At 47.3% G+C, this 21,317-nt stretch overlaps 1 protein-coding gene across 1 annotated transcript; it reads right to left on the minus strand.

Moving 5' to 3' along the window:
* Positions 1 to 1,816: 1,816 nt before the first annotated feature.
* On the minus strand, positions 1,817 to 21,113 carry abcf3 (ATP-binding cassette, sub-family F (GCN20), member 3). Its single transcript, XM_034148461.1, has 21 exons — positions 21,014 to 21,113; positions 20,012 to 20,159; positions 18,595 to 18,671; positions 15,358 to 15,413; positions 15,182 to 15,279; positions 14,974 to 15,096; positions 11,735 to 12,001; positions 10,814 to 10,894; positions 10,630 to 10,689; positions 10,439 to 10,495; positions 10,302 to 10,324; positions 9,889 to 9,944; positions 9,599 to 9,799; positions 8,866 to 8,942; positions 8,061 to 8,105; positions 7,847 to 7,979; positions 7,661 to 7,749; positions 7,383 to 7,474; positions 6,944 to 7,076; positions 6,407 to 6,494; positions 1,817 to 2,287 (listed from the first exon to the last, which is right to left on the minus strand). Exons 1-21 carry the CDS (start codon positions 21,084 to 21,086, stop codon positions 2,129 to 2,131), a joined length of 2,136 nt encoding a protein of 711 aa, XP_034004352.1. The 5' UTR covers positions 21,087 to 21,113; the 3' UTR covers positions 1,817 to 2,128.
* Between the last annotated feature and the right edge of the window lie 204 nt (positions 21,114 to 21,317).

The following is a 21,317-nucleotide window of genomic DNA, read 5'->3' on the forward strand; positions in this document are numbered from 1 at the left end:
GAGGCTCAGTGAGGTAAAGGACTCTGAGGCTCAGTGAGGTGAAGGACTCAGAGGCTCAGTGAGGTAAAGGACTCAGAGGCTCAGTGAGGTAAAGGACTCAGAGGCTCAGTGAGGTAAAGGACTCAGAGGCTCAGTGAGGTAAAGGACTCAGAGGCTCAGTGAGGTAAAGGACTCAGAGGCTCAGTGAGGTAAAGGACTCTGAGGGGTTAGATAGTTCACTTTAGTCTAAGTTCTCTCAGTGGGTCTCAAACGGTCCCATCACCATTTGTGTAAACACATATTTCCAAGGCACTCCTTTATCATTATTGGGATCAATAACAGGTTTGAAATCATTCCAGTGTATACTACAGGACAGAAAACCAGACATATCCTTTAAAACTGGAGAGATGCATAAATAAATAAATGTTAACTAAAATAAGATATGAATGAACAAAAATAAAATACGTTCCATGTATTTGTTATTGGCTCTGGGTTATTGGTTATGTTCACATACTTATTGATTATTAAAATGCAAACCGATCTGTTTCATATGGGGTTTAGAGTTCCCCTAGATCAGGTCTCTAGGGATTCTGCTCAAAGTGCTCCAGATTGAAGCATTTTACTTGAAGCATACCCCCGGACCCCCCTAGAGGATGTGACGTGTTAAAACATGTTCATACAACACTAAATGCATTTGAAGCCTTTTTATACAAGCTGTGCACCGTGTCAACACGTCTCTCTTTCTGTAGTGCGTTGGTCTTTGGTAGGTTTTTCATTTATTCTATTGTGTATTGCTTAGACACGCTATCGATCTTTACCAGCAGACTGGTGCCATCCCCACAGCACCCCCCATTTGAAACATGTTCCCACGGCTATGCGTTTACGCCACATTGTGGTTTACGCCACGTTGTCGTTTACGCCACGGTGTGGTTTACGCCACGGTGTGGTTTACGCCACGGTGTGGTTTACGCCACGGTGTGGTTTACGTCCGCGGGCGTCATGTTCTTGAGAGAATTGATATAACTTATAAACAAGATCAGTAAACAGACACAGTACTCATACTATATCTTTATAGAAACACTTCTGATAGACTGTATACATCAAAGGAAACACACCTGTAACCCCCCCCCCATGAAGACAGAAGGATGTTGTAAAGGAATCACACCTGTAACCCCCCCCCATGAAGACAGAAGGGATGTTGTAAAAGGAATCACACCTGTAACCCCCCCCCCCCATGAAGACAGAAGGATGTTGTAAAGGAATCACACCTGTAACCCCCCCCCCATGAAGACAGAAGGATGTTGTAAAGGAATCACACCTGTAACCCCCCCCCCCCCCATGAAGACAGAAGGATGTGGTAAAGGAATCACACCTGAACCCCCCCCCCCCCATGAAGACAGAAGGATGTTGTAAAGGAATCACACCTGTAACCCCCCCCCCCCCCATGAAGACAGAATTATGTGGTAAAGGAATCACACCTGTAACCCCCCCCCCATGAAGACAGAAGGATGTGGTAAAGGAATCACACCTGTAACCCCCCCCCCCCATGAAGACAGAAGGATGTGGTAAAGGAATCACACCTGTAACCCCCCCCCCATGAAGACAGAAGGATGTGGTAAAGGAATCACACCTGTAACCCCCCCCCCATGAAGACAGAAGGATGTGGTAAAGGAATCACACCTGTAACCCCCCCCCCCCCCATGAAGACAGAATGATGTGGTAAAGGAATCACACCTGTAACCCCCCCCCCATGAAGACAGAAGGATGTGGTAAAGGAATCACACCTGTAACCCCCCCCCATGAAGACAGTGGTAAAGGAATCAGCAGAAGAAGAACAGACCATGATCTGATGGATTTATTTGTTTTGTGTCTGAATGTAAATATAACGTTGGGTCCTTTAAAAGAGTCGATGATACAGAAAAAAAAAGATCAGGTTTAATGTGACGATGGACTTTAAATAGACTCCGCCTCCTCCAGAGTTCACTGACATCACCAGGGGAAATCGACCAATCGGCCTGCAGCACATCAGTTCAGAGGAGAAAAAAAAATACGTCCTCCAGGCTGCTGATTGGCTATAACAGGATGTTGTTAGAGGGGGCGGGGCTTGTTGAGGCGCTGAGCGGGGCCTCACAGGTAAGTGGGCGGGGCCTCACAGGTAACCCTCCTTCTTGAACTGCTCGTGCAGGATGTCCCGGTACTCGTCGAAGCCTCCGTCGATGCGGCCCACCTTCCCATGCTCACACACCCACAGCTCCTTGCACACCATGCGGATCAGACGCTCGTCGTGAGACACCAGGATGACCCCGCCCTGAAACATGACATCACACAGTGAGGAGACGCACCTGAGACACACCAGAGACTAACCAGAGACTAACCTGAGACACACCAGAGACTAACCTGAGACTAACCTGAGACACACCAGAGACTAACCTGAGACTAACCTGAGACTAACCTGAGACACACCAGAGACTAACCAGAGACACACCAGAGACTAACCTGAGACTAACCTGAGATACACCAGAGACTAACCTGAGACTAACCTGAGACTAACCTGAGACTAACCTGAGACTAACCTGAGACACACCAGAGACTAACCAGAGACACACCAGAGACACACCAGAGACTAACCTGAGATACACCAGAGACTAACCTGAGACTAACCTGAGACTAACCTGAGACTAACCTGAGACACACCAGAGACACACCAGAGACTAACCTGAGACACACCAGAGACTAACCTGAGACACACCAGAGACTAACCTGAGATACACCAGAGACTAACCAGAGACACACCAGAGACTAACCTGAGATACACCAGAGACTAACCTGAGACTAACCTGAGACTAACCTGAGACTAACCTGAGACACACCAGAGACACACCAGAGACACACCAGAGACACACCAGAGACACACCAGAGACTAACCTGAGACTAACCTGAGACTAACCTGAGACTAACCTGAGATACACCAGAGACTAACCTGAGACTAACCTGAGACTAACCTGAGACACACCAGAGACTAACCTGCGATACACCAGAGACTAACCTGAGACTAACCTGAGACACACCAGAGACTAACCTGAGACTAACCTGAGACACACCAGAGACACACCAGAGACTAACCTGAGACACACCAGAGACACACCAGAGACTAACCTGAGACTAACCTGAGACACACCAGAGACACACCAGAGACTAACCTGAGACACACCAGAGACTAACCTGAGACACACCAGAGACAAACCTGAGACAAACCTGAGACTAACATGTGACACAACTACAACCCTTAGACAGTAAACTGTTCCCTAAAGACAGTAAACTGTTCCCTCAGTCAACTGTTCCCTAAAGACAGTCAACTGTTCCCTAAGACAGTAAACTGTTCCCTCAGTCAACTGTTCCCTAAAGACAGTCAACTGTTCCCTAAAGACAGTAAACTGTTCCCTCAGTCAACTGTTCCCTAAAGACAGTCAACTGTTCCCTAAAGACAGTAAACTGTTCCCTCAGTCAACTGTTCCCTAAAGACAGTAAACTGTTCCCTAAAGACAGTAAACTGTTCCCTAAGACAGTAAACTGTTCCCTCAGTCAACTGTTCCCTAAAGACAGTAAACTGTTCCCTAAAGACAGTAAACTGTTCCCTCAGTCAACTGTTCCCTAAAGAAGGTAAACTGTTCCCTCAGTCAACTGTTCCCTAAAGACAGTCAACTGTTCCCTCAGTCAACTGTTCCCTAAAGACAGTCAACTGTTCCCTAAGACAGTAAACTGTTCCCTCAGTCAACTGTTCCCTAAAGACAGTCAACTGTTCCCTAAGACAGTAAACTGTTCCCTCAGTCAACTGTTCCCTAAAGACAGTCAACTGTTCCATAAAGACAGTAAACTGTTCCCTCAGTCAACTGTTCCCTAAAGACAGTCAACTGTTCCCTCAGTCAACTGTTCCCTAAAGACAGTCAACTGTTCCCTAAAGACAGTAAACTGTTCCCTAAAGACAGTAAACTGTTCCCTCAGTCAACTGTTCCCTAAAGACAGTCAACTGTTCCCTCAGTCAACTGTTCCCTAAAGACAGTAAACTGTTCCCTAAAGACAGTAAACTGTTCCCTCAGTCAACTGTTCCCTAAAGACAGTCAACTGTTCCCTCAGTCAACTGTTCCCTAAAGACAGTAAACTGTTCCCTAAAGACAGTAAACTGTTCCCTCAGTCAACTGTTCCCTAAAGACAGTCAACTGTTCCCTCAGTCAACTGTTCCCTAAAGACAGTAAACTGTTCCCTCAGTCAACTGTTCCCTAAAGACAGTAAACTGTTCCCTAAAGACAGTAAACTGTTCCCTAAAGACAGTCAACTGTTCCCTCAGTCAACTGTTCCCTAAAGACAGTAAACTGTTCCCTCAGTCAACTGTTCCCTAAAGACAGTAAACTGTTCCCTAAAGACAGTAAACTGTTCCCTCAGTCAACTGTTCCCTAAAGACAGTCAACTGTTCCCTAAGACAGTAAACTGTTCCCTCAGTCAACTGTTCCCTAAAGACAGTCAACTGTTCCCTCAGTCAACTGTTCCCTAAAGACAGTAAACTGTTCCCTCAGTCAACTGTTCCCTAAAGACAGTCAACTGTTCCCTAAAGACAGTAAACTGTTCCCTAAGACAGTAAACTGTTCCCTCAGTCAACTGTTCCCTAAAGACAGTAAACTGTTCCCTCAGTCAACTGTTCCCTAAGACAGTAAACTGTTCCCTCAGTCAACTGTTCCCTAAAGACAGTCAACTGTTCCCTAAAGACAGTAAACTGTAAACTGTTCCCTAAAGACAGTAAACTGTTCCCTCAGTCAACTGTTCCCTAAAGACAGTCAACTGTTCCCTAAGACAGTAAACTGTTCCCTCAGTCAACTGTTCCCTAAAGACAGTCAACTGTTCCCTCAGTCAACTGTTCCCTAAAGACAGTAAACTGTTCCCTCAGTCAACTGTTCCCTAAAGACAGTCAACTGTTCCCTAAGACAGTAAACTGTTCCCTCAGTCAACTGTTCCCTAAAGACAGTCAACTGTTCCCTCAGTCAACTGTTCCCTAAAGACAGTAAACTGTTCCCTAAATACAGTAAACTGTTCCCTCAGTCAACTGTTCCCTAAAGACAGTCAACTGTTCCCTAAAGACAGTAAACTGTTCCCTCAGTCAACTGTTCCCTAAAGACAGTCAACTGTTCCCTAAAGACAGTCGACTGTTCCCTAAAGACAGTAAACTGTTCCCTAAAGACAGTAAACTGTTCCCTCAGTCAACTGTTCCCTAAAGACAGTCAACTGTTCCCTAAAGACAGTAAACTGTTCCCTAAGACAGTAAACTGTTCCCTCAGTCAACTGTTCCCTAAAGACAGTAAACTGTTCCCTAAAGACAGTAAACTGTTCCCTAAGACAGTAAACTGTTCCCTCAGTCAACTGTTCCCTAAAGACAGTCAACTGTTCCCTAAGAGAGTCAACTGTTCCCTAAAGAAAGTCAACTGTTCCCTAAAGACAGTAAACTGTTCCCTAAAGACAGCAAACTGTTCCCTCAGTCAACTGTTCCCTAAAGACAGTCAACTGTTCCCTAAGACAGTCAACTGTTCCCTAAAGACAGTCAACTGTTCCCTAAAGAAAGTAAACTGTTCCCCAAGACAGTCAACTGTTCCCTAAGACAGTAAACTGTTCCCCAAGACAGTAAACTGTTCCCCAAGACAGTCAACTGCTCCCAAAGACAGTCAACGGTTCCCAAAGACAGTCAACGGTTCCCTAAGACAGTCAACGGTTCCCTAAGACAGTCAACTGTTCCCAAAGACAGTCAACTGCTCCCAAAGACAGTCAACGGTTCCCAAAGACAGTCAACGGTTCCCTCAGAAAGTCAACTGTTCCCTAAAGACAGTCAACTGTTCCCTAAGACAGTCAACTGTTCCCTAAAGACAGTCAACTGTTCCCCAAGACAGTCAACTGCTCCCAAAGACAGTCAACGGTTCCCAAAGACAGTCAACGGTTCCCTCAGAAAGTCAACTGTTCCCTAAAGACAGTCAACTGTTCCCTAAGACAGTCAACTGTTCCCTAAAGAAAGTAAACTGTTCCCTAAGACAGTAAACTGTTCCCCAAGACAGTCAACTGCTCCCAAAGACAGTCAACGGTTCCCAAAGACAGTCAACTGTTCCCTAAGAGTAAACTGTTCCCTAAGACAGTAAACTGTTCCCTAAGAGAGTCAACTGTTCCCTAAGACAGTCAACTGTTCCCTAAGAGTAAACTGTTCCCTAAGACAGTAAACTGTTCCCTAAAGACAGTCAACTGTTCCCTAAAGACAGTCAACTGTTCCCTAAAGACAGTCAACTGTTCCCTCAGACAGTAAACTGTTCCCTAAAGACAGTCAACTGTTCCCTAAAGACAGTCAACTGTTCCCTCAGACAGTAAACGGTTCCCTGAAGGAGGGTGATTCACTCACTCTGAACTTGTTGAGGGACTTCGCGAGAGCCTCGATGGTCTCCATGTCCAGATGATTGGTCGGCTCGTCCAGGATGTAGAAGTTTGGACTGACGGGATCAAAAACAAATATATACTTTGTTCCTGTTCAGCTTTCAGCTAATTCTATGTCACATGTTTACTTCTTACGCATTTACATTGGTCACTTTCAACCTTCTTTGCACTATTTTATTTATGCTGTTCTAGTTCAATATTGTTATTGTTTTATGTCTTATTTATATTTACATTGCATTGTGGGAGGAGCCTGTGACTTCAGATGTTCATTGCCATATCTACACTGCTGAGCATCCGATGATAAAACCTTTGAATCTTTAAATGACTGTCGTTATATTTAAAAAAATGCATAAACTTTAACAACTTTAAGAAATTGTGGTTTGGATTAGACGAGTTCTTTTGATTGTAAAAGCTATACAAACATTAAATCAAGAGTCTGCAAGAAGAAATACTTTGAAAATACTCCACTCTAATGTCCCCCCCCCCCCCCGGAGTGTTTTCCTACCACGGCATGGTCATCTGAGCGAAGGCCACGCGACTCTTTTGCCCCCCCGACAGACTGGCCACCGGCCTCGTGGCGAGTTCACCAGTGATCCCGTACCCGCCCAGCTGGTGCCGGTACTCCTCCTCCGGCCGACCTGCACACAAACATACAATCAATCAGAACCATCCAATCAGAACCATCCAATCAGAACCATCCAATCAGGACCAGCCAATCAGGACCAGCCAATCAGGACCAGCCAATCAGGACCAGCCAATCAGGACCAGCCAATCAGGAACATCCAATCAGGAACATCCAATCAGGAACATCCAATCAGGAACATCCAATCAGGAACATCCAATCAGGAACATCCAATCAGGACCAGACACAATCAATCAGAAGCAGACACAGCTCAGCATGGTGTTTGGTTTATTGTTATTGTTGTTGTTGTTGTTGTGGTTACCGGGGAAGCGGTTGAGCAGCAGCTCTATGGAGCAGACGTTCATGTCCAGCTGGTCCACGTGATGCTGACTGAAGTAACCGATCTTCAGGCTCCTGGGGACAAAACAACCAGCAAGATGAACCTTCAGGTTCCCTAAATAGTACTCATAAACTAAGAGTTAACGGTTCCCTAAAAACAAATGAACCTATAGACAGAGCGTTAACGATTCACTGAGAAGAGAAAATGGTTCCCTAACATTGTAATAAGTTTACGAGTGAAGGTTCCCTGTGAACTGGTACCTGTGGGCTTGTCTCATTCCGTTGACCGGCGTTAAGTCGCCCATCAGCAGCTTCAGGACGGTGGTTTTACCCGCGCCGTTTTCACCGACCTATCAGGAAACACAACAGCGTCAGGTGTTTAGGGCACTGATTACAGGTGTGAAGTCTCATGTGAATGCTGGGCTGTGATTGGCTGGTTGAACGTACGATGCAGATGCGAGACTCGAGGTCGGCCGACACGTTGAGTCCCGAGAAGAGAGGACGATCCGGAGTGTAGTAAAACTCCAGCTCATCCAACTGAAGGATGGGAGGAGACAACTTCTCAAAGTTATCTGGGAACCTGAGGAACACAAAGCATGTTCATCAATTAATCAATTAACTCATCAATTAACCAATCAATCAATCAATCTGCTCTTCTTACTTTAAGGAGACCTCAATCTCTTTTTCAAGCGGCTTCATCTCAGGTCTGCAGGAGGAAACAAACAGAGTTACCTGTCTGTCAGAGGAGCGTCACAGCAGCACAGGTAGCAAGGGACACAGGTGTGCACCAGGTGTGTGTATCGGGTGTGTATCGGGTGTGCATCGGGTGTGCATCTGGTGTGCATCTGGTGTGCATCGGGTGTGTATCGGGTGTGCATCGGGTGTGCATCTGGTGTGCATTAGGTGTGTACCGGGTGTGTATCGGGTGTGTATCGGGTGTGCATCGGGTGTGTATCAGGTGTGTATTAGGCGTGTATCGGGTGTGTATCGGGTGTGCATCGGGTGTGCATCGGGTGTGTATCAGGTGTGTATTAGGCGTGTACCGGGTGTGTACCGGGTGTGTACCGGGTGTGTACCGGGTGTGTACCGGGTGTGTACCGGGTGTGTACCGGGTGTGTACCGGGTGTGTACCGGGTGTGTATCGGGTGTGTATCGGGTGTGTATCGGGTGTGTACCGGGTGTGTATCGGGTGTGTATCGGGTGTGCATCGGGTGTGCATCGGGTGTGCATCAGGTGTGTATTAGGCGTGTACCGGGTGTGTACCGGGTGTGTACCGGGTGTGTACCGGGTGTGTACCGGGTGTGTACCGGGTGTGTATCGGGTGTGTATCGGGTGTGTATCGGGTGTGTATCGGGTGTGTATCGGGTGTGTATCGGGTGTGTATCAGGTGTGTATCAGGTGTGTATCAGGTGTGTATCAGGTGTGTATCAGGTGTGTATCAGGTGTGTACAGGTGTGTGTACTCACAGTCTCTCCAGTAGTTTCAGTTTGCTCTGGACCTGAGCTGCTCTGTTAGCGTTGTACCGGAATCTGTCGATGAACACCTGAAGCACAGACACACGCCGTCAGTGACGCAATGCATGCTGTACTGCAGTAGTACCTGTATGTGCTGTCTGTACTGTAGTAGTACCTGTATGTGCTGTCTGTACTGCAGTAGTACCTGTATGTGCTGTCTGTACTGCAGTAGTACCTATATGTGCTGTCTGTACTGCAGTAGTACCTGTATGTGCTGTCTGTACTGCAGTAGTACCTGTATGTGCTGTCTGTACTGCAGTAGTACCTGTATGTGCCGTGTGTACTGCTGTAGTACCTGTATGTGCCGTCTGTACTGCTGTAGTACCTGTATGTGCCGTCTGTACTGCAGTAGTAGTACCTGTATGTGCTGTCTGTACTGCAGTAGTAGTACCTGTATGTGCTGGCTGTACTGCAGCAGTAGTAGCTGTCTGTACTGCAGTAGTACCTGTATGTGCTATCTGTACTGCTGTAGTACCTGTATGTGCCGTCTGTACTGCAGTAGTACCTGTATGTGCCGTCTGTACTGCAGTAGTACCTGTATGTGCCGTCTGTACTGCAGTAGTACCTGTATGTGCTGTCTGTACTGCAGTAGTACCTGTATGTGCCGTCTGTACTGCAGTAGTACCTGTATGTGCTGTCTGTACTGCAGTAGTACCTGTATGTGCTGTCTGTACTGCAGTAGTACCTGTATGTGCTGTCTGTACTGCAGCTGAGCATCGTATTCTCGCTTCTCGTTCTTCTGTCGGTCCTCTTTGGTCTTGATGAAGTTCTCGTAGTCGCCACGGTAACTGTCCAGGGTCTGGTTGTGCAGGTGCACGATGTCGGTCACCACGGCGTTCAGGAAGTTCCTGTCGTGAGAAACCACCAAGATGGTGGACTGCCACGTCTGTGGAGGAGGAGGGTTATCTGTTAGCTCCAGGCTAACGGCTACTACTGTATTCAATGAGGAATGCTAACAGGAGGAGAGGCACAGACCTGCAGGTAGGTCTCCAACCAGAGGATGGCTCTGACGTCCAGCATGTTGGTGGGCTCTGAAACACACACACACACACACACACACACACACTATACCCATTATTCTGACACTATGCACATTATAATATCACTATACCAGTATACTACTGATACATGTTATACGATCACTATACTACGGATACTACATATAATACTACTGTATTATACAAGTATACTGCTGATTAGGGATGATCCGATCGAGTGGGCGGGGCCTATGGGGATCTTCCATTTAAAGTGATGTTTAAAACTCATCCTGGCGCTTCCACAAACAACCAACATCATTATTACATTCAAATGAAGAACATTATTCAAATTAACTTTGGAGAATAACACGGGAGAAATGAGCTCTCTCTCTCTCCTACTAGTGGACTCACCATCCAGCAGCAGCAGGTCCGGCCTGAAACACACACATAAAGAGTTAACACACACATAATGAAGAGTTAACACACACATAATAAACAGTTAACACACACGTCTGAATAATAGCTCGTAGAGAAACAGAAACACTCACTTAGCGAACAGAGCTCTGGCCAACGCCAGCCTCATCCTCCATCCTCCTGAGAACTCCCTGCACACACACACACATTATTATAAAACCAATATGTTGATATGGGGGGTGTGTGTGTGTGTGTGTGTGTGTGTGTGTGTGTGTGTGTGTGTGTGTGTGTGTGTGTGTGTGTGTGTGTGTGTGTGTGCGCTCACTTGGTGGTCTGCTGTTGCATTTTGGAAGAAAACCCGAGTCCGGCCAGGATGACGGACGCTCTGATTGGACGAGACAGATGTCAATCACAAACACATCACCAGTCAGACCCAGTGGGTGGCATGAAGGTAACAACAACAGCAACAACAACAACAACAGCAGCAGCAGCAGCAGCAGCCTCCTCACCGGGCCGGGGCTTTGTCCGCCTCGATCTCCTCCAGCTTGGCGTAGATCTCCGTCAGCCGGACGCTCTCATTCCCGTCAATACTGGGGTTATAGGGAACAACAACATATTAACAACAACAATAACAAGACAAAATAAACACTTTGGTGGGGCTTCAAGATTCTCCATGAAAACAAATGAACTAAAAATATAGAGAAACTTTGATCTATTATTTTTACACTTAAAGGTAGGGTAGGTAAGTTTGAGAAACCGGCTCGAGATCGCTAGAATTAGAAAATACACAACCGGAGAAAATCTGCCACTTCCTTACAGAGCCCCTCCTCCAACACACACGAACGCGCACATGACCAATGAGGGCACCAGATAAGTTTGTGCACAGATGGAAGGCTGACAGGCAGGTAGGCCATCCAGTTATTTTAGCCGGGCCGGCTCAGATGATTGGTCGTGCTTTTTACAGTACTACAGCTTCCACAGATTATATTTATTTATGGATTTTTTGTCAAAGCACTTCAGATATTCATTGCTATCAGGATGTTAAGAGCATTCCATGGAATATAACAACAAGTGTATCTCGAGCCGGTTTCTCAAACTTACCTACCCCACCTTTAAGTAAAAAACATTATTTTTCACTTCTGCCTAAGTATGTGATCACGTGATGTGTAATAATATCATACTTGTATAATTATAACTTTACATTATATATACATTAGAACTTCATCTCACCCTGGGGATTAATAAAGTGATGCCTTTTTACTTTTATATAAATATGATATTTGAAGATAGATATTAGAATAAGTTATTATTATTATTAGTTGATAGAGACGTACCATAATACCTGAGATGTGTGTTTATCACATGTTATTATTACTTGATGCAGTTTATGATGTCTGAGATAACGTATGTGTTGTTGTGATGTTTCTTACGCTCCGGTGGCGATGCGCGCGTTGAGGTTCCTCTCCTCCGCCAGCAGCCCCTCCCTCACGGAGTCGCTCTCCAGGACGCTCTGCAGAGCTCTGGTCTCGTCTCCGGCCACTTCCTGTTCCACGTGCAGGATGGTGATGTGAGGCGGGACCCGCAGACTGCGACTCGCCAACATCTTCAGGAGGGTCGTCTTCCCCAAACCGTTACGACCAATCAGACCGTAGCGCCTGCCCGAAGACAGAGAGATCTCCGCCCCCTGCAGCAAACACCTGCACAGAGATTATAGTCATTCAGACTGACCTGGGACCAGCTGCTAGTTCTGCTGCTATAGACTGAAGACTCTCCTCTTATAGTGAGGGCTGGTTCAGACTGACCTGGGACCAGCTGCTAGTTCTGCTGCTATAGACTGAAGACTCTCCTCTTATAGTGAGGGCTGGTTCAGGCTGACCTGGGACCAGCTCCTAGTTCTGCTGCTATAGACTGAAGACTCTCCTCTTACAGTGAGGGCTGGTTCAGACTGACCTGGGACCAGCTCCTAGTTCTGCTGCTATAGACTGAAGACTCTCCTCTTACAGTGAGGGCTGGTTCAGACTGACCTGGGACCAGCTGCTAGTTCTGCTGCTATAGACTGAAGACTCTCCTCTTACAGTGAGGGCTGGTTCAGACTGACCTGGGACCAGCTGCTAGTTCTGCTGCTATAGACTGAAGACTCTCCTCTTATAGTGAGGGCTGGTTCAGACTGACCTGGGACCAGCTGCTAGTTCTGCTGCTATAGACTGAAGACTCTCCTCTTACAGTGAGGGCTGGTTCAGGCTGACCTGGGACCAGCTCCTAGTTCTGCTGCTATAGACTGAAGACTCTCCTCTTACAGTGAGGGCTGGTTCAGACTGACCTGGGACCAGCTGCTAGTTCTGCTGCTATAGACTGAAGACTCTCCTCTTACAGTGAGGGCTGGTTCAGACTGACCTGGGACCAGCTCCTAGTTCTGCTGCTATAGACTGAAGACTCTCCTCTTACAGTGAGGGCTGGTTCAGACTGACCTGGGACCAGCTCCTAGTTCTGCTGCTATAGACTGAAGACTCTCCTCTTACAGTGAGGGTTCAGACTGACCTGGGACCAGCTCCTAGTTCTGCTGCTATAGACTGAAGACTATCTTCTTACAGTGAGGGCTGGTTCAGACTGACCTGGGACCAGCTGCTAGTTCTGCTGCTATAAACTGAAGACTCTCCTCTTACAGTGAGGGCTGGTTCAGGCTGACCTGGGACCAGCTGCTAGTTCTGCTGCTATAGACTGAAGACTCTCCTCTTACAGTGAGGGCTGGTTCAGGCTGACCTGGGACCAGCTGCTAGTTCTGCTGCTATAGACTGAAGACTCTCCTCTTACAGTGAGGGCTGGTTCAGACTGACCTGGGACCAGCTCCTAGTTCTGCTGCTATAGACTGAAGACTCTCCTCTTACAGTGAGGGCTGGTTCAGACTGACCTGGGACCAGCTCCTAGTTCTGCTGCTATAGACTGAAGACTCTCCTCTTACAGTGAGGGTTCAGACTGACCTGGGACCAGCTCCTAGTTCTGCTGCTATAGACTGAAGACTATCTTCTTACAGTGAGGGCTGGTTCAGACTGACCTGGGACCAGCTGCTAGTTCTGCTGCTATAAACTGAAGACTCTCCTCTTACAGTGAGGGCTGGTTCAGGCTGACCTGGGACCAGCTGCTAGTTCTGCTGCTATAGACTGAAGACTCTCCTCTTACAGTGAGGGCTGGTTCAGGCTGACCTGGGACCAGCTGCTAGTTCTGCTGCTATAGACTGAAGACTCTCCTCTTACAGTGAGGGCTGGTTCAGACTGACCTGGGACCAGCTCCTAGTTCTGCTGCTATAGACTGAAGACTCTCCTCTTACAGTGAGGGCTGGTTCAGACTGACCTGGGACCAGCTCCTAGTTCTGCTGCTATAGACTGAAGACTCTCCTCTTACAGTGAGGGCTGGTTCAGACTGACCTGGGACCAGCTCCTAGTTCTGCTGCTATAGACTGAAGACTCTCCTCTTACAGTGAGGGCTGGTTCAGACTGACCTGGGACCAGCTGCTAGTTCTGCTGCTATAGACTGAAGACTCTCCTCTTACAGTGAGGGCTGGTTCAGACTGACCTGGGACCAGCTGCTAGTTCTGCTGCTATAGACTGAAGACTCTCCTCTTACAGTGAGGGCTGGTTCAGACTGACCTGGGACCAGCTGCTAGTTCTGCTGCTATAGACTGAAGACTCTCCTCTTACAGTGAGGGCTGGTTCAGGCTGACCTGGGACCAGCTGCTAGTTCTGCTGCTATAGGCTGAAGACTCTCCTCTTACAGTGAGGGCTGGTTCAGACTGACCTGGGACCAGCTGCTAGTTCTGCTGCTATAGACTGAAGACTCTCCTCTTACAGTGAGGGCTGGTTCAGACTGACCTGGGACCAGCTGCTAGTTCTGCTGCTATAGACTGAAGACTCTCCTCTTACAGTGAGGGTTCAGACTGACCTGGGACCAGCTGCTAGTTCTGCTGCTATAGACTGAAGACTCTCCTCTTATAGTGAGGGTTCAGACTGACCTGGGACCAGCTGCTAGTTCTGCTGCTATAGACTCTCCTCTTACAGTGAGGGCTGGTTCAGACTGACCTGGGACCAGCTGCTAGTTCTGCTGCTATAGACTGAAGACTCTCCTCTTACAGTGAAGGCTGGTTCAGGCTGACCTGGGACCAGCTGCTAGTTCTGCTGCTATAGACTGAAGACTCTCCTCTTACAGTGAGGGCTGGTTCAGACTGACCTGGGACCAGCTGCTAGTTCTGCTGCTATAGACTGAAGACTCTCCTCTTACAGTGAGGGCTGGTTCAGACTGACCTGGGACCAGCTCCTAGTTCTGCTGCTATAGACTGAAGACTCTCCTCTTACAGTGAGGGCTGGTTCAGACTGACCTGGGACCAGCTGCTAGTTCTGCTGCTATAGACTCTCCTCTTACAGTGAGGGCTGGTTCAGACTGACCTGGGACCAGCTGCTAGTTCTGCTGCTATAGACTGAAGACTCTCCTCTTACAGTGAGGGTTCAGACTGACCTGGGACCAGCTGCTAGTTCTGCTGCTATAGACTCTACTCTTACAGTGAGGGTTCAGACTGACCTGGGACCAGCTGCTAGTTCTGCTGCTATAGACTCTCCTCTTACAGTGAGGGTTCAGACTGACCTGGGACCAGCTGCTAGTTCTGCTGCTATAGACTCACCTTTCTCCGAAGGAAACATCAAAGTTCTCGATGCGGATGTCGTAGCTCTTGTTCTTCCCTGATAGGTCGATTCGGGTGTCTTTCTTATTGCTCGCCTGACTGGCCGACGCCTCCTCCAGGACTCTGAGAGAAAAGACAGGAGGACAGGTGAGTACTGAGAGCACAGGTGTGTAAAGATGTGTAAAGGTGAGGACAAATGAGTACTCACATTGGAGCGGTGGGTCTCAGGACGTCCCTCTCGGTGCGGCGATCGAGTTTAGCCTTCAGCTTCGCCTCGGCCTTCTCCAGCTTCTTAGCGTTGACCGTCTGCAGACAGGAAGTCACATGATCAACTCTTACAGATCAGCTGTTGTTTAGACAGGAGTTTAAATGGAGGCGACCTACTGTGTTCTGACCGCGCTTCATCATCCAGATGCCCTGCACGTCCTCTGCTGCACACACTGAGCACAGGAGACAGGGTTAACATCAAACACCGTGAGACAGGGTTAACATCAAACACCGTGAGACAGGGTTAACATCAAACACCGTGAGACAGGGTTAACATCAAAACACCGTGAGACAGGGTTAACATCAAACACCGTGAGACAGGGTTAACATCAAACACCGTGAGACAGGGTTAACATCAAACACCGTGAGACAGGGTTAACATCAAACACCGTGAGACAGGGTTAACATCAAACACCGTGAGACAGGTTTAACATCAAACACCGTGAGACAGGGTTAACATCAAACACCGTGAGACAGGTTTAACATCAAACACCGTGAGACAGGGTTAACATCAAACACCGTGAGACAGGGTTAACATCAAACACCGTGAGACAGGGTTAAGATCAAACACCGTGAGACAGGGTTAAGATCAAACACCGTGAGACAGGGTTAACATCAAACACCGTGAGACAGGGTTAACATCAAACACCGTGAGACAGGGTTAACATCAAACACCGTGAGACAGGGTTAAGATCAAACACCGTGAGACAGGGTTAACATCAAACACAGTGAAGACAGGGTTAACATCAAACACCGTGAGACAGGGTTTAACATCAAACACCGTGAGACAGGGTTAACATCAAACACCGTGAGACAGGGTTAACATCAAACACCGTGAGACAGGTTTAACATCAAACACCGTGAGACAGGTTAACATCAACACACCGTGAGACAGGTTAACATCAAACACCGTGAGACAGGGTTAACATCAAACACCGTGAGACAGGGTTAACATCAAACACCGTGAGACAGGGTTAACATCAAACACCGTGAGACAGGTTTAACATCAAACACCAGGAGACAGGTTAACATCAAACACCAGGAGACAGGTTTAACATCAAACACCGTGAGACAGGGTTAACATCAAACACAGTGAGACAGGTTTAACATCAAACACCAGGAGACAGGTTTAACATCAAACACCAGGAGACAGGTTTAACATCAAACACCGTGAGACAGGTTTAACATCAAACACCAGGAGACAGGTTTAACATCAAACACCGTGAGACAGGGTTAACATCAAACACCGTGAGACAGGGTTAACATCAAACACCGTGAGACAGGGTTAACATCAAACACCGTGAGACAGGGTTAAGATCAAACACCGTGAGACAGGGTTAACATCAAACACCGTGAGACAGGGTTAACATCAAACACCGTGAGACAGGGTTAACATCAAACACCGTGAGACAGGTTTAACATCAAACACCGTGAGACAGGGTTAACATCAAACACCGTGAGACAGGTTAACATCAAACACCGTGAGACAGGGTTAACATCAAACACAGTGAAACAGGGTTAACATCAAACACAGTGAAACAGGGTTAACATCAAACACCGTGAGACAGGTTTAACATCAAACACCAGGAGACAGGTTTAACATCAAACACCAGGAGACAGGTTTAACATCAAACACCAGGAGACAGGTTTAACATCAAACACCAGGAGACAGGTTTAACATCAAACACCGTGAGACAGGGTTAACATCAAACACCGTGAGACAGGGTTAACATCAAACACCGTGAGACAGGGTTAACATCAAACACCGTGAGACAGGGTTAACATCAAACACCGTGAGACAGGGTTAACATCAAACACCGTGAGACAGGGTTAACATCAAACACCGTGAGACAGGGTTAAGATCAAACACAGTGAAACAGGGTTAACATCAAACACCGTGAGACAGGGTTAACATCAAACACCGTGAGACAGGTTAACATCAAACACCGTGAGACAGGGTTAACATCAAACACCGTGAGACAGGGTTAACATCAAACACCAGGAGACAGGTTTAACATCAAACACCAGGAGACAGGTTTAACATCAAACACCGTGAGACAGGGTTAACATCAAACACCGTGAGACAGGGTTAACATCAAACACCGTGAGACAGGGTTAACATCAAACACCGTGAGACAGGGTTAACATCAAACACCGTGAGACAGGGTTAACATCAAACACCGTGAGACAGGGTTAAGATCAAACACAGTGAAACAGGGTTAACATCAAACACCGTGAGACAGGGTTAACATCAAACACCGTGAGACAGGGTTAACATCAAACACCGTGAGACAGGGTTAACATCAAACACCGTGAGACAGGGTTAACATCAAACACCAGGAGACAGGTTTAACATCAAACACCAGGAGACAGGTTTAACATCAAACACCAGGAGACAGGTTTAACATCAAACACCGTGAGACAGGGTTAACATCAAACACCGTGAGACAGGTTTAACATCAAACACCGTGAGACAGGTTTAACATCAAACACCGTGAGACAGGTTTAACATCAAACACCGTGAGACAGGGTTAACATCAAACACCAGGAGACAGGTTTAACATCAAACACCGTGAGACAGGTTTAACATCAAACACCAGGAGACAGGTTTAACATCAAACACCAGGAGACAGGTTTAACATCAAACACCAGGAGACAGGTTTAACATCAAACACCAGGAGACAGGTTTAACATCAAACACCGTGAGACAGGTTTAACATCAAACACCAGGAGACAGGTTTAACATCAAACACCAGGAGACAGGTTTAACATTAAACACCGTGAGACAGGTTTAACATCAAACACCGTGAGACAGGGTTAACATCAAACACCGTGAGACAGGGTTAACATCAAACACCGTGAGACAGGTTTAATATCAAACACCGTGAGACAGGGTTAACATCAAACACCGTGAGACAGGTTTAACATCAAACACCGTGAGACAGGTTTAACATCAAACACCAGGAGACAGGTTTAACATCAAACACCGTGAGACAGGGTTAACATCAAACACCGTGAGACAGGTTTAACATCAAACACCGTGAGACAGGGTTAACATCAAACACCGTGAGACAGGTTTAACATCAAACACCGTGAGACAGGGTTAACATCAAACACCGTGAGACAGGTTTAACATCAAACACCGTGAGACAGGTTTAACATCAAACACCGTGAGACAGGTTTAACATCAAACACAGTGAAACAGGGTTAACATCAAACACCGTGAGACAGGTTTAACATCAAACACCGTGAGACAGGGTTAACATCAAACACCGTGAGACAGGGTTAACATCAAACACAGTGAGACAGGGTTAACATCAAACACTGAGTTTAGAATAGTAATTGTTTTCTTACCGCTGTCTGCAGAGATTTGAGAGAGCTGAACGGGAGCATCCAGCAGAACCTGCCTGTGATTCCCATGATGGTTATTCCTGATGAACACAACACACATTACAGCCGGGAAGACACAACTCCACACACAAAATTCACGCCGTTCCCGAATGAAACGCACGCTGTTCCCGAAGGACACGCACGCTGTTCCCGAATGAAACGCACTTTGTTCCCGAATGAAACGCACGCCGTTCCCGAATGACACGCACACTGTTCCCGAATGAAACGCACGTTGTTCCCGAATGAAACGCACGCTGTTCCCGAAGGACACGCACGCTGTTCCCGAATGAAACGCACGCTGTTCCCGAATGAAACGCACGTTGTTCCCGAAGGACACGCACGTTGTTCCCGAAGGACACGCACGCCGTTCCCGAATGACACGCACGCCGTTCCCGAATGACACGCACGCCGTTCCCGAATGACACGCACGCCGTTCCCGAATGAAACGCACGCCGTTCCCGAATGAAACGCACGCCGTTCCCGAATGACACGCACGTTGTTCCCGAATGACACGCACGTTGTTCCCGAAGGACACGCACGTTGTTCCCGAAGGACACGCACGCTGTTCCCGAATGAAACGCACGCTGTTCCCGAAGGACACGCACGTTGTTCCCGAATGAAACGCACGCTGTTCCCGAATGACACGCACGCTGTTCCCGAATGACACGCACGCTGTTCCCGAATGACACGCACGCTGTTCCCGAATGAAACGCACGCTGTTCCCGAATGAAACGCACGCTGTTCCCGAATGAAACGCACGCTGTTCCCGAATGAAACGCACGCTGTTCCCGAATGAAACGCACGCTGTTCCCGAATGACACGCACGCTGTTCCCGAATGAAACGCACATTGTTCCCGAAGGACACGCACGCTGTTCCCGAATGAAACGCACGCTGTTCCCGAATGAAACGCACGCTGTTCCCGAAGGACACGCACGCTGTTCCCGAATGAAACGCACGCTGTTCCCGAATGAAACGCACATTGTTCCCGAATGAAACGCACGCCGTTCCCGAATGAAACGCACGTTGTTCCCGAATGAAACGCACGCCGTTCCCGAATGAAACGCACGCCGTTCCCGAAGGACACGCACGCCGTTCCCGAAGGACACGCACGTTGTTCCCGAATGAAACGCACGCTGTTCCCGAATGAAACGCACGCTGTTCCCGAATGAAACGCACGCTGTTCCCGAATGAAACGCACGTTGTTCCCGAATGAAACGCACGCCGTTCCCGAATGAAACGCACGCCGTTCCCGAATGAAACGCACGCCGTTCCCGAAGGACACGCACGCTGTTTCCGAAGGACACGCATTATTCCCGAAGGACACGCATTATTCCCGAAGGACACGCATTATTCCGCGTGATATTCCTACGCGCTGCTCACAGTTTGAGAGTGTTGAACATCTGGTAGCAGATCTCTTTGACGTCGTCCTCGTTTTTATTGTCGGTGCAGACTTCCTGCAGGACTCCTCCCACCGCGTCGAACACTTCCTCCCCATCCTCGAAGTCTGGCCCGCAGCTCTCCAACACACCTGCAACACACAGTACACATCAAATACTACCTGGATACTGCATCAAATACTACATCAAACACTACCTGGATACTGCATCAAATACTACCTGAGATACTGCTGTAATATGAGTACTTCTACTTTTACTCAAGTACAAGATCTGAGTACTTCTATTTTTACTCAAGTACAAGATCTGAGTACTTCTACTTTTACTCAAGAACAAGATCTGAGTACTTCTACTTTACTCAAGTACAAGATCTGAGTACTTCTACTTTTACTCAAGAACAAGATCTGAGTACTTCTACTTTTACTCAAGTACAAGATCTGAGTACTTCTACTTTTACTCAAGTACAAGATCTGAGTACTTCTACTTTTACTCAAGTACAAGATCTGAGTACTTCTATTTTTACTCAAGAACAAGATCTGAGTACTTCTACTTTTACTCAAGTACAAGACCTGAGTACTTCTACTTTTACTCAAGTACAAGATCTGAGTACTTCTACTTTTACTCAAGTACAATATCTAAGTACTTCTATTTTTACTCAAGTACTAGATCTAAGTACTTCTACTTTTACTCAAGTACACGATCTGAGTACTTCTACTTTTACTAAAGTACCAGATCTGAGTACTTCTCACACCTCCAGTACACCGGTATATAACCCCTCCCTCCCCCGGGTTTCAGCTCTGATTCCCGGCCATGTCATGATCTCTAACCGGTGTCTCCACACGGTGTTAGCCTGTTAGCTCCGCCCGGCTAGCAGCAGATTAAAGGCCGGTGAATGTCTCTCCTCTGTCCCGACAAACAGCTCTTCTTTCCCGGACAAAGGGCTCCTCTTCCCCCGGCTCTCAGAGACTCTTTCCCCCCGGTCCCTCACCTTTAATGTAGTCGAAGACCTCCGTGTCGATGTGAGGAAACTCGCTCCTTAGGATGTCCACGTACGTCGCCATGATACCCGGCCCCGACACTGCCGCCACACCGCGCATGCGTCAATATGCGGACTGTGCCGAGGATTCTGGGGGATGCAGTTTTCATGATAATTTCAGATGAGAATACTACACGAATCAAAATGGATAGAAAATAAATTAGAATTATTATTGTTTACATGTTTAAAATAATAATTAAATAATTAAAAAGTACAACAACATAAAAACGTATATACAAATGTAAAGTGTTCACCA

This window comes from Trematomus bernacchii, unplaced genomic scaffold (assembly GCF_902827165.1).
Source record: "Trematomus bernacchii unplaced genomic scaffold, fTreBer1.1, whole genome shotgun sequence".
NCBI lineage: Eukaryota > Metazoa > Chordata > Actinopteri > Perciformes > Nototheniidae > Trematomus > Trematomus bernacchii.

What these genes read in the sequence shown, in the direction of transcription:
- abcf3 (XM_034148461.1), bottom strand. Translation starts at nt 21,086, where the DNA reads ATGGCGACGTACGTGGACATCCTAAGGAGCGAGTTTCCTCACATCGAC. An exon ending in TCAAATCTCTGCAGACAGCG is followed by an intron (nt 15,414 to 18,594) that starts GTAAGAAAACAA and finishes TCCTGTGCTCAG; the next exon opens with TGTGTGCAGCAGAGGACGTG. An exon ending in CTGAGACCCACCGCTCCAAT is followed by an intron (nt 15,097 to 15,181) that starts GTGAGTACTCAT and finishes CTTTTCTCTCAG; the next exon opens with AGTCCTGGAGGAGGCGTCGG.